The sequence below is a fragment of the Lipotes vexillifer genome, unplaced genomic scaffold, assembly GCF_000442215.2.
Source record: "Lipotes vexillifer unplaced genomic scaffold, Lipotes_vexillifer_v1.1 scaffold71, whole genome shotgun sequence".
In the NCBI taxonomy this organism is placed as follows: Eukaryota; Metazoa; Chordata; class Mammalia; order Artiodactyla; family Lipotidae; genus Lipotes; species Lipotes vexillifer.
In genome coordinates, this window is record NW_006793703.1 from 3555120 (window position 1) to 3571891 (window position 16772).

Below are 16772 nucleotides of genomic sequence, written 5' to 3' on the forward strand. Positions count from 1 at the left end.
CTAATATTCATTTAACTCTTACTATGTGCCAGGGACTGTGCTAAGTGATTTACTGACATCTCCTTTAAGAAGCAAACATTTCTGAAAAAGAGAAGATGATCAAAGCCAGTTAAACCTAAAAAATGAGAAAATATTCTTTGAGAAGTAACAGTTGTCAGATTAGCCATTTCAATGCATGTCAGTGTTCCTTTCTCTGTCTTATAGATGGAATAGCATAAATTAAATGTGGTGGACCACAGATGTAATAGACCCTCAGCTCCACAGCCTCCTTATGACATTGGGAGTGACACAGAAAAGGTGCTTTATCCTCTCTAAGCTTCAGTTTCCTCCTTTGTAAATATGAGATAAAACAAAACTTGCTTGCAGGACTCGTTTTGAGGAAGAGTGTCAACATAAGTAAAACACTTGATTGCTGGTCAATTTTCTGTATGTTGTAGCTGTTGATATGATCATTATTGTTTCAGTCAGTAGCTAATGATCACCACCTATACTTCAGAACTTAGAGTGGGGGGTGGAATCAGAGGGGATGTCGCTTAGGTTCCTCTAAATACTTGGAAGGAAGGAAGGGGGGAAGAAAGAAAAGGAGGGAGGGAGGGAAGGAGAAAAGACAAAAATCAGGTAGTTGGATTAGATGGATGTTAATCAATGAAGAGTTTTGTGAACATAGCCATATTGCTTACCTGGTTTCTCTTTCTTTCCTGCTTCAGCAGTATCCACAGCTGCTAAAATGAAAATAAATGCCAGGAAGGCAGCTGCAAATTTTCGACGCTGCTGCAGGTACTGTTGGGTCTGCATTCTAGGGAGAAACAGAAGAAGGTGGTGTCAACCTAAGTAACTATAGTCATCCTTATAACTCCTGACAATTCCCAAAAACAACCATGGTGTTGTAGCCCATGTGGATAATCTGAATGGACACAATGAATGGATTACCTGTGCAAGTATATGTTTGCTGTTATCTTCAGATGCATCAGTAATGACCAACATCTCAGATTTTTTTTTATCGTTTCCATCATCATGATTATCTTATCATCATAGTTCTATTATTCGTTGGTCCACTGAAGAGTAAAGCCCAAAACAGAAGAAGAGCTAGCACACCTTCGATCTATCGCAAAAACACTTCTAAACTCACATGTGCTGAAAATCCACTAAATTCTAGGATGGAATGAAGAGTTTACACTTACTCATAATTTGAAATTCTCCACATGTGATATGAATAAAAATCCCAGGATAACATTATGAAGACTCCCTTAGAACTTAAAGTCATTTGCGACAGCCTGGTGGCAGTATGATTGCCTTGCTAAGCAAACTTGGGAAGTCTCAGTTCAAGCCCCAGGACAGCCCACTTCTTGAAGCTACACCAAGTCACTGGCCGCAGCAACTCACCTGGCAGTCGTTTATCTCTATCTGGTATGTTCATGGTGTTTTATACTTCATATAAAAATGACAGTAATAACATATGGTCATTAACTCTGAGAATTTTTCTTCCAGAAGTATAGATTGTTTAGATAATTTTACATTCTCATGAATGTAAACAATAAAACGTCACACATGGGCTTCCCTGGTGCCGCAGTGGTTGAGAGTCCGCCTGCCGATGCAGGGGACACGGGTTCGTGCCCCGGTCCGGGAAGATCCCACGTGCCGCGCAGCGGCTGGGCCCGTGAGCCATGGCCGCTGGGCCTGCCCATTCGGAGCCTGTGCTCCACGACGGGAAAGGCCACAGCAGTGAGAGGCCCGCGTACCGCAAAAAAACAAAAACAAAACACGTCACACATAAAAGGGATTGAGATCACTCTATTCTGCAATTTGCTTTTCCTTATTCAGACACATCTATGAAATGATGTCCTTGTCCGTGAATTTTTCCCCCTCTCTGTGACATTGGAAACGCTATCCCTTATTAGTGTTCTTTTAATTGATGACTCTAGATTCCATCGTATGGATGAAGCATATTTCGTCTATCAGTTAAAGTTAGTGTTTTGGTCATTTGGTCCTTTCAATGAATCTTACATCCTAAACAGCTACTCAGCATCTCCATTACTTTCTAAAATCTAAAATTAGGTGTTTTGTTCTTCCTCTTAATGCTAAATTTTTATAACTATATTTCACTGATGGTCAGACAGAAGAGTTCCTACTGATGCTGAGACTTTTCCTATGACTCTCACTGGACATGAACTATATGAGAAGCCAATCTGGATGTACTGGTTGGCAAGTCTTCTCACAGTTGAGTACCCTGGTGCATCTACACTACTATACATATATCACTTAGCCATGCATCATTTACAATTATTAGGTGTAATGTGAACCAAGGTGAAGGTCTTCTGTTGTTTTCTCCGAAGGCTGTCCAAGAACATACTCTCAGTGACTAACCACTTTGGTGGCAGAAACTTTTCATCTGAACCTTCTTAAAGGGTAAGTTAACTTTCAAATTCAGAACTTTAAAAATTTAACAGATTTCTTTCCAACTTGGAATACACCTTTATGTTTCACAATTACCTTTGAATACCTGTAATATTCAGATTGTGAATTAGATGAGAATTCAGAAATTTCCATCATGAAAGCACAGCTCTTGAGAGAACTTTCTGACCAAGCAATGGAGAGATGCTTGCAGAGCCTTGTAAAGAAATGTCACTGAGGGAACATGGCCACTTGGCAGAAACAGAAAGAACTCTTCCATAAATAACACACACACACAGAGTTATTAATAGAAAGGTGCTATTGCTGGCTATTTTAACCTCAGCATTTCTAGTTTGACATTGCTAAGTTCTTACTTTTATAATTATTTCCAAAAAGCTTTCTCTCAATCAAGTTAAATTCACTTAATTTCAAGAAAAAAAAAATCCCACATGGGCCAGAATTTCCTGACCAAAAATTTCTTTTGAGTCATAGAATGGTCTATTAAACAAGTGATCTTAACTATAGTGGGAGCAGAGAGGAAGGAAGGAGAGAGGAATTGGGATGAGAGTTGGTAGAACGGAAGTGCACTCTAGTCTATGTTATTTCTCCTATTGATTCAGAAAAATTCAGAATCTTCATTAGTGGGCAAACGGTTAATTTCAGCTTTTAGATGTTCTAAAGAAAAATGCATGCAATTCCATGTGTACATGGAAAATGTGTAAAGTATGTGATCAGCAATAGGTGTGAGTTGGAGCGTCTTCTCAACCTCTTTTCCCTTCCCTCCTGTTTTGCCTACCATTCTGTTTAAGCCTCTATTTTGATAGCTTAAGATTTTGGGGGGTAGAGCAAATGGAAAAATGGTTATTTAAAAGAAGAGAGTAAGGGAGTTTAGAAAAGAGATGACTCGAATTATCCAAAAGCCCAAGTAGAATGCTGGTGCCTTGGTACCGTGGTAAAAACTTGGGTAATTAAACATGTGTAGATAACAGTTTCCCTTGCTTGTGGTATTTGCATAGTTGATTGTTCATTTGTCCTTAGCATCAAACAAAGGCAAAAGCATCTGTATATGGTTTAACCCTGCCTGCTATCCAACAGTTGCTAGATGAGCATGGAGGCAAGAACATTGACCTTAAAGAAGTGGTCAGGATCATGACTTATTTTTCACACGGAGGGAAATAAAACAGTGGCAGAATAAGCCTTGCTAAGTCAGCTCAGTCCTTTTGAATAATTTACTTATTTCCACCCGCTCCTACTGCCATCTTGTGTTGTACTTGCTCTGACAGATTTAATTTCATAGGGTTTAACGGTTAAGTTGAAGACTACCCTAGATGTCTGTTGTCTGGAAATTATCGTTGAGTTATCTCAATCACTAATAAGCATGAAGTTCAAAGTTTCCCCTGAGTTGGTTTCTGAAACCAACTCAGGGGAAAAGTGTTAATTTATTAAGTCCTGGTCACTTCTATGGAGAAGTCGCTGATGAAAAGGAAAAGAGAGCTCTCCTTTCCTTTAGCATTTTAATAGGATCTAGAATTTTTAAAGATGATTAACATCTCGTGTAAACATAAAACAAGAATGCTGGAATCTGTCTCTTAGTGATCTGTTTGGAATGACTAATACAGGTTTTGAAGGCAGAAGCTTTGGCTTAAACTTCAGCTCCACCATATAATTTTTGGAATGTTCTTGGGCAAATCACAGCCATTTGAACCGCTGTTTTGACATCTACAAAGTGCATTTGATTATAACAACAACTTGAGAGGTTTATGGTGAAAATGCAAGATGTAGACACAGAGCTAACCCAGAATATCAAGAAATATATTATTAGTTGCTGAATAAAGTTAATTCACCCCTACACTCGTATTACTTACTAAAAGGAAGTACTTCTTTTTATTAAGACATAACAAGCGGGCTTCCCTGGTGGCGCAGTGGTTGAGGGTCTGCCTGCCGATGCAGGGGACATGGGTTCGTGCCCCGGTCCGGGAGGATCCTGCGTGCCGCGGAGCAGCTGGGCCCGTGAGCCATGGCCGCTGGGCCTGCGCGTCTGGAGCCTGTGCTCCGCAATGGGAGAGGCCACAAGGTGAGATGCCCGCGTAACACACACACACACGCAAAAAGAATGCTGAAATAAGACATAACAAGCATGACACTTTAAGCCGTCTAATATCTAAAATCAAAAGATAAAAAATTTTTAAAAACAAAGAGAAAGAGATATGATTTAATGCCACCTAAAGATTTGTTCAGCTTTCTAAGGATACAAATTTGTTCAGCCTTTTGACGTCTTAAAAAGTTAAAATAAACTCAAGGACCTTCATGCCCAGTATTTCTTTGGAGTTCGCTTAAGTAAAGAGACTCCGTGTTGAGAATTAGGGTGACTGTTGATGTAATTTAACATGTATGAAATGAAAAAAAAAAAAAATCTAACTTTGCAACTGCATTTTATGCCTCTTGTGTGGTGAAACTATTCTACTGCCGTCTTTATTTCAAGTACCTAGGATAGGGACCCAGCACTTAGTTGCCACTCAGTAAAACTTTTGCCAGCAAAAATTATCACCAAAACATGGTATCAAACAGAGGAATTAATATTCATGCTGAAATGATGTCTCAACCCTTTGTCTATACCATGGGATATAAAATTCACCGAAGAAATTGGGCTGGAAACAACCAGAATCTAAAGGAGTTTCATACATACAGGAATAGTCAGTGAATGACTGGCAATGCTTCTGTGGCATATATTACACATCATCAGACTTTTCTAGATATTTTGTGATCTACCTGCCTAAATTTCTGTGAAAAAGTAATTGTTTTCCTTTTTGTAGGTCACTTTTCTTTATTTTCACCAACTCTTCTTCAAGTCGTAATCCTCATATTGATTTATTTTCAAATGGTTTGGTCATTGCCTTAGATTCCTAAAGTCTCATATAAATAGCCATTATGTTTACAATGGAATCTTTTGCTAAATCAGACCTTAACTTTGACCTTGTTAAGCTTATTTAAACACTAAGCCTTGAAAAGAATGTGTGCCAATCACATGTGTGCATGATGACCTCAGATACACTCTACTCACACCCCAGAAATGAGTTCAACAGTGTTCCATCTTTGATTTTAACTAAGTGCATTATCAATTAGATGGATAAAGAAGGACATTCACTTAATTTTGTATAACTCAATAAAAACAGGCAACTTTAAGGCTGAAATATTTTCATGGCGTGGTGGCACCTGCTGGAAAAATGTGATATTTTAAGACATCTTCTTTAGACATCTATTCACCGATTTTTAGAGCACCTACTAAGGGCCAGGTGTATGCTGGGCATGGGAACATGATAAAAGAATATGATTCAGCCCTCCCCCTAAAAGAGTTCTGTCTAACTGGGAGAAAAGGGAGAGAAATGGTTCACTATGGTAAATATCATGAAAAGTTTATACACATAGTGCTAGCTCAGTACATAGGCTCAAGTGATAATTTTGCTTAGCAAGGTTGAGTGAGGTAGAGGGCTGGGTATATTTTATCTTTTTTTTTTTTTTTTTTTAATAGTTGAAGTCTTCTAAATAAAGAAAAGAGGGAAGGAAGGGAAATTCAGGCAGAAAGGACCAAATAAGTGAATATGTGGAGATGATGTTTATAATACCTTCAGTGACAGATGTGATTAGAATAGAGTAAACAGTAGTAAGTGACAGTGGGTGGACCTCAAAAGGAGAAAGATAAAATGAGTTAATCCTGGGAGCTGTGAGGGAGGAAGATAGAGTTGTTAACTGGTCTGGAGAAGTGAAACAAGGGAAGGTCAGGGAGGGAGGAAAAGGCTGCATGTTGTATAAACGTGACTAAAACCCTAAATTACCACCAAAGGGGCAGCCACCATACTCAACAGTCCATCCAGATATCTTGAATATAGTACATTTGTTACCCTTTTGGCTTTGTTTTTATTTTTGTTTATCAGTTTTGTGGCTGTTCTATGTACTTTGGTTCATTTTGGGGTGTTTATTACCAAAGTACTATGATTGGAGTCAAGAATGAGCTCCAAGACTCAAAAACTTCACACTCAAAAAAAAAAAGTTCATACACACACATTTAAAAATCCCTTCTGATATTCATTAGAAAAATAAAGTTGGGCTAAAGCAGTGATTTTTAGAGCACCGGTGTTTCCCTGAAGAGGTCAAAGGCTGCTGCCAGGCGTTAAAGGATCCTGAAAATGTGTGTTGAAAGCCACCCTTCTGTGCCCATAGCTCCCACCCTTATCTCAGCTTCAGCTGGAGCAGCTCCTCTTTAACTACTTTCCTTAGTGGCTTCCTTGTAAGTTTTCTTTGTCAAGAAAGAAAAATGTATTTAAAAGTCACTGGTCTGGCCAATATCAAGATCTACCCAGTAGGGGATATGATGGTACAAAACAGTACTTTTTCAAAAGGTAGAAATGGGAAAATGTCTCAGGTAGGTGATGTAAATATGGAATATATTTGAGTATGCAAAATGCTTTGCTTGTGGTAGCAAAAATAGGAATTTTACAAGTGTGTATTTTAACTATTCCATACCTTACAGTAAAGTTGGAAATGATTATGTCCTCTTATCAAAGATCAAACACACAGTATAACAAGTATGATTACAAATATGAGGAAAATATGTCAGAAAATCATAAGGCATTAAAAACAAAATTCTTAATACTGTGGGAAGAGAAGGGCCTTTGGAGTCAGCCAGATTTCTTCCATATAAGCGTCATCACTTACTATATCTGTGATGTGGACAAAGCAGTCACTCCCTTTTACTCTCAGTATCCTCCTGTAAGAAAATTTAGTTTTATCACGCAGGCTCGTTGTTTGTTTAAAGATCACAATGAGAGGAGACCTTCAAGATGGCGGAGGAGTAAGACGCGGAGATCACCTTCCTCCCCACAAATACATCAGAAATACATCTACATGTGGAACAACCCCTACAGAACACCTTGTGAACGCTGGCAGAAGACCTCAGACTTCCCAAAAGGCAAGAGACTCCCCCATGTACCTGGGTAGGGCAAAAGAAAAAAGAAAAAACAGAGACAAGAATAGGGACGGGGCCTGCACCTCTAGGAGGGAACGTGGAGGAAAAGCTTCCACACACTGGGTAGCCCCTTCACTGGCAGAGACGGGTTGGGGGTGGGGGGAAGCTTCAGAGCCGCGGAGGGGAGCGCAGCAACAGGGGTGCGGAGGGCAAAGCGGAGAGATTCCCGCACAGAGGATCGGTGCCGACCGGCGCTCACCAGCCCGACAGGCTTGTCCGCTCACCTGCCCGGGCGGGCGGGGCTGGGAGTTGAGGCTCGGGCTTTGGAGGTCGGATCCCAGGGAGAGGACTGGGGTTGGCGGCGTGAACACAGCCTGAAGGGGCTAGTGCGCCACGGCTAGCCGGGACGGAGTCCGGGAAAAAACCTGGAGCTGCCAGAGACAAGAGGGTTTTTCTTCCCTCTTTGTTTCCTGGTGCGCGAGGAGAGGGGATTCAGAGCGCTGCTTGAAGGAGCTCCAGAGACGGGCGCGAGCCGCGGCTAACAGCGCGGACCCCAGACACGGGCATGAGATGCTAAGGCTGCTGCTGCCGCCACCAAGAAGCCTGTGTGCGAGCACAGGTCACTGTCCACACTGCCCCTCCCGGGAGCCTGTGCAGCCCGCCACTGCCAGGGTCCCGGGATCCAGGGACAACTTTCCCGGGAGAACGCACGGCGCGCCTCAGGCTGGTGCAACGTCACACCGGCCTCTGCCGACGCAGGCCCGCCCCGCATCCCTACCCCTCCCTCCCAGCGGCATAAGTGAGCCACATCCCCCGAGTCAGCTGCTCCTTTAACCCCGTCCTGTCTGAGCGAAGGACAGACGCCCTCCAGCGACCTACACGCAGAGGCGGGGCCAAATCCAAAGCTGAAACCTAGGAGCTGTGCGAACAAAGAAGAGAAAGGGAAATCTCTCCCAGCAGGTTCAGGAACAGCGGATTAAAGCTCCACAATCAACTTGATGTACGTGCATCTGTGGAAAACTTGAATAGACAACGAATCATCCCAAAATTGAGGAGGTGGACTTTGGGAGCAATGATATATATATACTTTTCCTTTTTCTCTTTTTGTGAGTGTGCATCTGTATGCTTCTCTGTGTGATTTTGTCTGTATAGTTTTGCTTTCACCATTTGGCCTAGGGTTCTTTCTTTCCCTTTTTTTTTTTTTTTTTTTTTCCTTGCGTTATGCGGGCCTCTCACTGTTGTGGCCTCTCCCATTTTGCGGAGCACAGGCTCCGGACGCGCAGGCTCAGTGGCCATGGCTCACGGGCCCAGCCGCTCCGCGGCATGTGGGATCTTCCCGAAACGGGGCACGACCCCGCGTCTCCTGCATCGGCAGGCGGACTCTCAAGCACTGCGCCACCAGGGAAGCCTTTTTTTTTTTTTTTTTTTTTTTTTTTTTTTTTTAAGTATAGTTTTTAGCACTTCTTATCATTGGTGGATTTACTTTTTGATTTGCTTGCTCTCTTCTTTCTTTCTTTATTACTTTTTAATTTTTTTATTTTTAATAATTACTTTTTATTCTAATAACTTTATTTTACTTATTTTCTTTCTTTCTTTCTTTCTTTCTTTTTTTCTCCCTTTTCTTCTGAACCGTGTGTCTGACAGGGTCTTGGTGCTCCGGCTGGGTGTCAGGCCTGTGCCTCTGAGGTGGGAGAGGCGAGTTCAGCACATTGATCCACCAGAGACCTCCCACCTCCACATAATATCAAATGGCAAAAACTCTTCCACAGATCTCCATCTCAGTGCTAAGACCCAGCTCCACTCAACGACCAGCAAGCTCCAGTGCTGGACAACCCATGCCAAACAACTAGCAAGACAGGAACACAACCCCACCCATTAGGAGAGAGGCTGCCTAAAATCATATTAAGTTCACAGAGACCCCAAAACACACACCCGGACACGGTCCTCCCCACCAGAAAGACAAGATCCAACCTCATCCACCAGAACACAGGCACTACTCCCCTCCACCAGGAAGCCTACAAAACCCACTGAACCAACCTTAGCCACTGGGGGCAGACACCAAAAATAAACGGGAACTACGAATGTGCACACTGCAAAAAAGAGACCACAAACACAGCAAGTTAAGCAAACTGAGAAGACACAGAAACACACAGCAGATGAAGGAACAAGGTAAAAACCCACCAGAACAAACAAATGAAGAGGAAATAGGCAGCCTACCTGAAAAAGAATTCAGAGTAATGATAGTAAAGATGATCCAAAATCTTGGAAAGAGAATGGAGAAAATTCAAGAAACGTTTAACAAGGACGTAGAAGAACTACAGAGCAAATAAACAATGATGAACAACACAATAAATGAAATTAAAAATTCTCTAGAAAGAATCAATAGCAGAATAACTGGGGCAGAAGAATGATAACTGACCTGGCAGATAAAATAGTGGAAATAGCTACTGCAGAGCAGAATAAAGAAAAAAGAATGAAAAGAATTGAAGACAGTCTCAGAGACCTCTGGGACAACATTAAATGCACCAACATTCGAATTTTAGGGGTTCCAGAAGAAGAAGAGAAAAAGAAAGGGACTGAGAAAATATTTTAAGAGATTATAGTTGAAAATTTCCCTAATATGGGAAAGGAAATAGTGAATCAAGTCCAGGAAGCACAGAGAGTCCCATACAGGATATAGCCAAGGAGAAACATGCCAAGACACATATTAATCAAATGATCAAAAAATAAATACAAAGAAAAGATATTAAAAGCAGCAAGGGAAAAACAACCAATAACATACAAGGGAATACCCATAAGGTTAACAGCTGATCTTTCAGCAGAAACTCTGTAAGCCAGAAGGGAGTGGCAGGACATACTTAAAGTGATGAAGGGGAAAACCTGCAACCAAGATTACTCTTCCCAGCAAGGATCTCATTCAGATTCCAAAGAAGAATTAAAACCTTTACAGACAAGCAAAAGCTAAGAGAATTCAGCACCACCAAACCAGCTTTACAACAAATACTAAAAGAACTTCTCTGGCAGGAAACACAAGAGAAGGAAAAGAGCTACAATAACAAACCCCAAACAATTAAGAAAATGGTAATATGAACATACATATCGATAATTACCTTAAATGTAAATGGATTAAATGCTCCAACCAAAACACATAGACTGGCTGAATGGATACAAAAACAAGACTCATATATATGCTGTCTACAAGAGACCCACTTCAGACCTAGGGACACATACAGACTGAAAGTGAGGGGATGGAAAAAGATATTCCATGCAAATGGAATTCAAAAGAAAGCTGAAGTAACAATTCTCATATCAGACAAAATAGACTTTAAAATAAAGACTATTACAAGAGACAAAGAAGGACACTATATAATGATCAAGGGATCAATCCAAGAAGATGATAGAACAATTGTAAATATTTATGCACCCGATATAGGAGCACATCAATACATAAGGCAAATGCTAACAGCCATAAAAGGGGAAATTGACAGTAACACAATCATAGTAGGGGATGTTAACACCCCACTTTCACCAATGGAAAGATCATTCAAAATGAAAATAAATAAGGAAACACAAGATTTCAATGATGCATTAAACAAGATGGACTTAATTGATATCTGTAGGACATTCCATCCAAAAACAACAGAATACACTTTCTTCTCAAGTGCTCATGGAACATTCTCCAGGATAGGTCATATCTCGGGTTACAAATCAAGCCTTGGTAAATATAAGAAAATTGTAATGATATCAAGTATCATTTACGACCCCAACGCTATGAGACTAGATATCAACTACAGGGAAAAATCTGTAAAAAATACAAACACAGGCTTCCCTGGTGGCGCAGTGGTTGAGAGTCCGCCTGCCGATGCAGGGGACATGGGTTCGTGCCCCGGTCCGGGAAGATCCCACATGCCGCAGAGCGGCTAGGCCTGTGAGCCATGGCTGCTGAGCCTGCGCGTCCGGAGCCTGTGCTCCGCAAGGGGAGAAGCCACAACAGTGAGAGGCCTGCGTACCGCAAAAAAGAAAAAAGAAAAAAAAAACAATAAACAATACAGTACGTAATAACCAATAGGTCACTGTAGATATCAAAGAGGATATAAAAAAATACCTAGAAACAAATGACAAGGAAAACACGACTACCCAAAACCTATGGGATGCATCAAAAGCAGCTCTAAGAGGGACGTTTTTAGCAATACGATCCTACCTCAAGAAACAAGAAACATCTAAAATAAACAACCTAACCTTACACCTAAAGCAATTACAGAAGGAAGAACAAAAAGACCCCAGAGTTAGCCGAAGGAAAGAAATCATAAAGATCACATCAGAATTAATTAGAAAAAAGTGAAGAAAACAATAGAAAAGATCAATAAAACTAAAATCTGGTTCTTTGAGAAGATAAACAAATTGACAAACCATTAGCTAGATTCATCAAGAAAAAAAGGGAGAAAACTCAAATCAATAGAATTAGAAATGAAAAAGGAGAAGTAACAACTGTCACTGCAGAAATACAAAGGGTCATGAGAGATTACTACAAGCAACTATATGCCACTAAAATGGACAACCTGGAAAAAATGGACAAATTCTTAGAAAAGCACAAGCTTCCAAGACTAAACAAGGAAGAAATAGAAAATATAAAGAGACCAACCACAAGCACTGAAACTGAAACTGTGATTAAAAATCTTTCAACAAACAAAAGCCCAGGGCCAGATGGATTCACAGGTGAATTCTATCAAACATTTAGAGAAGAGAAAACACCCCTCCTTCTCAAACTTTTCCAAAATATAATCAGAGGGAGGAACACTCCCAAACTCATTCTATGAAGCCACCATCACCCTGATACCAAAACCAGACAAAGATGCTACAAAAAATGAAAACTACAGGCCAATATCACTGATGAACATAGATGCAAAAATCCTCAACAAAATACTAGCAAACAGAATCCAGCAGCACATTAAAAGGATCATACACCATGATCAAGTGGGGTTTATCCCAGGAATGCAAGGATTCTTCAATATATGCAAATCAATCAATGTGATGCACCATATCAACAAATTGAAGGATCAAAACCATATGATCATCTCAATAGATGCAGAAAAAGCTTTTGACAAAGTTCAACACCCATTTATGATAAAAAAAAAAATCTCCAGAAAGTAGGAATAGAGGGAACTTACCTCAATATAGTAAAGGCCATAAATGACAAACACACAGCCAACATCGTTCTCAATGGTGAAAAACTGAAACCATTTCCTCTAAGATCAGTGAAACCATTTTTACTAACATCAGGAACAAGACAAGGTTGCCCACTCTCACCACTATTATTCAACATAGTTTTGGGAGTTTTAGCCACAGCAATCAGAGAAGAAAAAGAAATGAAAGGAAGCCAAATCAGAAAAGAAGAAGTAATGCTGTTACTGTTTGCAGATCACAGGATACTATACGTAGAGAATCCTAAAGATGCTACCGGAAAACTACTAGAGCTAATAAATGAATTTTGTAAAGTAGCAGGATACAAAATTAATGCACAGAAATCTCTTGCATTCCTATACACTAATGATGAAAAATCTGAAAGAGAAATTAAGGAAACACTCCCATTTACCATTGCAACAAAAAGAATAAAATACCTAGGAATAAACCTACCTAAGGAGACTAAAGACCTGTATGCACAAGACTATGACACTGTTGAAAGAAATTAAAGATGACACAAACAGATGGAGAGATATACCATGTTCTTGGATTGGAAGAATCAACACTGTGAAAATGACTATACTACCCAAAGCCATCTACAGGTTCAATGCAATCCCTATTAAACTACCAATGGCATTTTTCACAGAGCTAGAACAAAAATTTCACAATTTGTATGGAAACACAAAAGGCCCCGAATAGCCAAAGCAATCTTGAGAAAGAAAAACGGAGCTGGAGGAATCAGACTCCCTGACTTCAGACTATACTACAAAGCTATAGGAATCAAGACAGTATGGTACTGGCACAAAAACAGAAATATAGATCAATGGAACAGGATAGAAAGCCCAGAGATAAACCCACGCACATATGGTCACCTTATTTTTGATAAATGAGGCAAGAATTTTACTGTTTTAAGGATTTTTTACATAAAGTGGTTAATGTTCATTTTGAATAGGAAGTTATATGTCAGAGATACATATGTCAATTCCTAGAGCAACCATTAAAAGAAATAATTCAGAGTTACAACTTAAAAGAGTAGAAAAATTAAAGTAGGAAACTTAAAATAAGGTTTGATTAACCTAAAATAATCAGAAAAGGAGGGACAAAGGAACAAGGAACAAATGGGATAAAAAGAGATAGCAAGAAAGTATGTGTAAGCCTACACATATGAATGATTGCATTAAATACAAATAGACAAAATGTATTAATCAAAAAACACAGATTGTCAAACTAAAGAAACAAGCAATACTGAACTGCATGCTATCTACAAAAGACACACTTTAAATATATATATATATATATATTTGTTTTTTTTAAGTTAAAAGTTAAAGGATGGGAAAAGATATTCCACAGAACCAACCATCATAGAAAAGCTAGTGTGGCTATAGTAATAACAGTCAATGTAGACTTCAAGTCAGAAGAATTATCAAAATAAAGAGAGACATTTCATAATTAGAAAAAGTATCTATTAATCTAGAAGGCATAATACCAAATGGGGTTAAATATAATAAAATTTCAAAAGACATGAATTACTCACTGACAGAACTGAAAAAGGAAACAGGCTAATCCAGAATCATAATCTAAGGTTTTAACCACTCTAATTGGTATAAGTAGAAAAAAATTCAGTATGAATGAACTTGACTTGATACCAAAACCTAACAAGGACATTACAAGAAACTATAGACCAACACTCCTCATGAACATAAACATAAAAATCTTTAAAAAAATTAGTAAACCAAATCCAGTAAATATTTAAAAAAAGCTAATAAATCATAACTAGTGATGTTTATTCCAGGATGCAAGGCTGTTTTAACAGCTGAATGCCAATGTATTTCATTGCATTAGCAGAATTACCAGAATAATGGAGAAAAATCATGGGATTATTTCAAAAGATGCCATAAAAAACCTGAATCAAATCCAACACTATTTCCTGATAAAATAATGATGCACTAAAATTAGAAAACTGCTGTAATAGTTCTTCTTCTTCTTTTTAACGGGCATAAAAAAGTTACCTAAGTATGTTCAGAGTCTTTAAGGAAAGCTTCCGGAGGAGACTGATTTTGAGCTTAATCTCAAATAACAGATTAGTTTAGAGAAAGAAGAACATGCAGGCAAAGGCCTGCAGGTTTGACTAACTGTGATATGTTCCAGGAATCAATGGTTAGTTAAAAATTACTCAAGCACCAGTGAGAAAAGTTGAGAAATAGAAAAGAAACTAAGAGATGGAAGAGATTAATCTTGATGTTTCTTGCTTGTCATATATAAGGGTCACGTGAGAAATGCAATGATGTTTTACTTTAGGAAATACGGAGCAATGAAGAATTTTGAGAGAAGGACGACCATGACCAGCTGTGAATCTGAGAGAGCACTCAGCAATCGGTAAGCAGAGTGAATGGAGGATGTGCGCCTAGACTCAGGGAGGCTTAGACAAGGGCAGTTGACATAATCCAGGTGAGACACTGACAAGACTTACACTGTGACACTGGAAAGAGGATAGAGAGAAGACCAAAAAAAGTTACTTAAGGGATAAAATTTATTGGACTTATCATATTAATTGAATGTACTTTGGAAGGAGAAATCTAGGACATCTCCCAGATTCTAATCTTCAATCTGGAGGTAAGTGCCAACATAGACAATATGGTTTTAAACAGATTCATAAGTAATACACACTCAGATCTATCCTAAGGACAGTATTCTCAGCAACTGACATATATTAAGTCTCAGAATATGTATAATAGATATTTATATATAATATAGTTAATATAGTATCTATTAATGTATTAATTCTCAGACATCTGATTATTTAGGTTCTTTCACTAGCCTGACTTTTCAGATCAGTAAAAAAAAAAAAGCTTAAAGATGTTAAATGACTAAGGTTAAGTAAGGAAAGGTAGCAAAGATCTGTTTGGACACACTGAGTTTGAGGTACCAATAGGCTATCTGAGTTGAAAGAGATAGTAGTTATCGATCTAAGAGACCACAGAGTAAGAAGACACAGAGGAAGAACTGAAGATGTACACAAGACGTGAGAATTCTAATTCTTACATAAGTGAATCGGGGGTAGCAACAGAGCAGTAAGAGGCAAGCAAAGGAAGTTGAATCATGGAAACCAAGCAAACAGGAAGTTTCGAGAAGTAAGAAATGATGAACAGGGTCAAATTCTAGAGATAGGTGCCTATGGGAATTAGCAACAAGGAATCGCTGGTAACATTGAGGTATATTTTAGCAAAATTATGAAGTTAAGGAAAAGTACATAGCTGCTTCTGAAACAATCGTTAAGTTAACATTAGTTTAGAGACTGTTTCTTGGCCAGTGGGTATCTGTGTGACTCAGCCGAGTTATTATGTTAGAAGAGCCTAATAAATATCCAGTGTGACATAATGAAAGGCCCTGAGAACTGCCGCAGTGTAATGGAAAAGACTCTGCCCAAGAGTCAACGGACCAAGTGTCTGCCCAGGGAACTGCTATGACTCAAAAGGACGGCAGAGACAATGACTTGTGTCAGAAATAGAATCCCATGGGACTCTTTCAGGTAATTTGGATTAAAGAAAGGAATCTTTTACTCATAAAAGCATAAGAGAGGGCTTGCCTGGTGGCGCAGTGGTTGAGAGTCCGCCTGCCGTTGCAGGGGACACGAGTTCGTGCCCCGGTCCGGGAAGATCCCACATGCCGCGGAGCGGCTGGGCCCGTGAGCCATGGCCGCTGAGCCTGCACGTCCAGAGCCTGTGCTCCGCAACGGGAGAGGCCACAACAGTGAGAGGCCCACATACCGCCAAAAAAAAAAAGCATAAGAGAAATAAGACACCATCTCACTGCTCTTGGTTGCGAGTCAAAGTGTGCTAGGCACTGGATACTTTGTGTTTTTATAAAGCTCTAAGCCGCTCTTCTGAGCCCCTTGCTCCACAAAGCCCTCCTCTAAGGACAGCAGCATCAGCATTACCTGGGAGCTTGTTAGAAATGCAGACTGTCAAGTCCCACCCCAGACCTTCTGAACTAGAATACTCATTCTAACAAGGTCAAGATCCCCAGGTGATATTGAAAATTTGAAAACACTTCTTCTAAACCATAATTTCTTTGGGAATAAAAAATTTAAATATTTGCTTACTATTTGATTACTTATTTAAATTATTTATGGTCCGATTTCTTCCAGTAATTTTAAGGTACCTTTTAAAATATATACATTCTAGAAGGATGAAATAATAAAAGTAAAGAAAAAGGCAAAGAGAAAATAAGAGTAGGG

The 16772-nt window shown here is 39.5% G+C and overlaps 1 protein-coding gene across 4 annotated transcripts in view; it reads right to left on the reverse strand.

Annotated features, from left to right (window-relative positions):
• Nucleotides 1–16772, reverse strand: part of PTN (pleiotrophin) — a 103312-nt gene that overhangs the window by 26807 nt on the left and 59733 nt on the right. For 3 of the 4 annotated variants that reach the window (XM_007466592.1, XM_007466594.1, XM_007466593.1), the window contains one exon: nucleotides 681–796. In XM_007466592.1, the coding sequence (XP_007466654.1) occupies nucleotides 681–795 (115 nt within the window). In that variant the 5' untranslated portion in view covers nucleotide 796. Of the gene's footprint in view, nucleotides 1–680; nucleotides 797–16772 lie in introns of those variants that run through there. The other variant, XM_007466591.1, reaches the window with a different exon arrangement.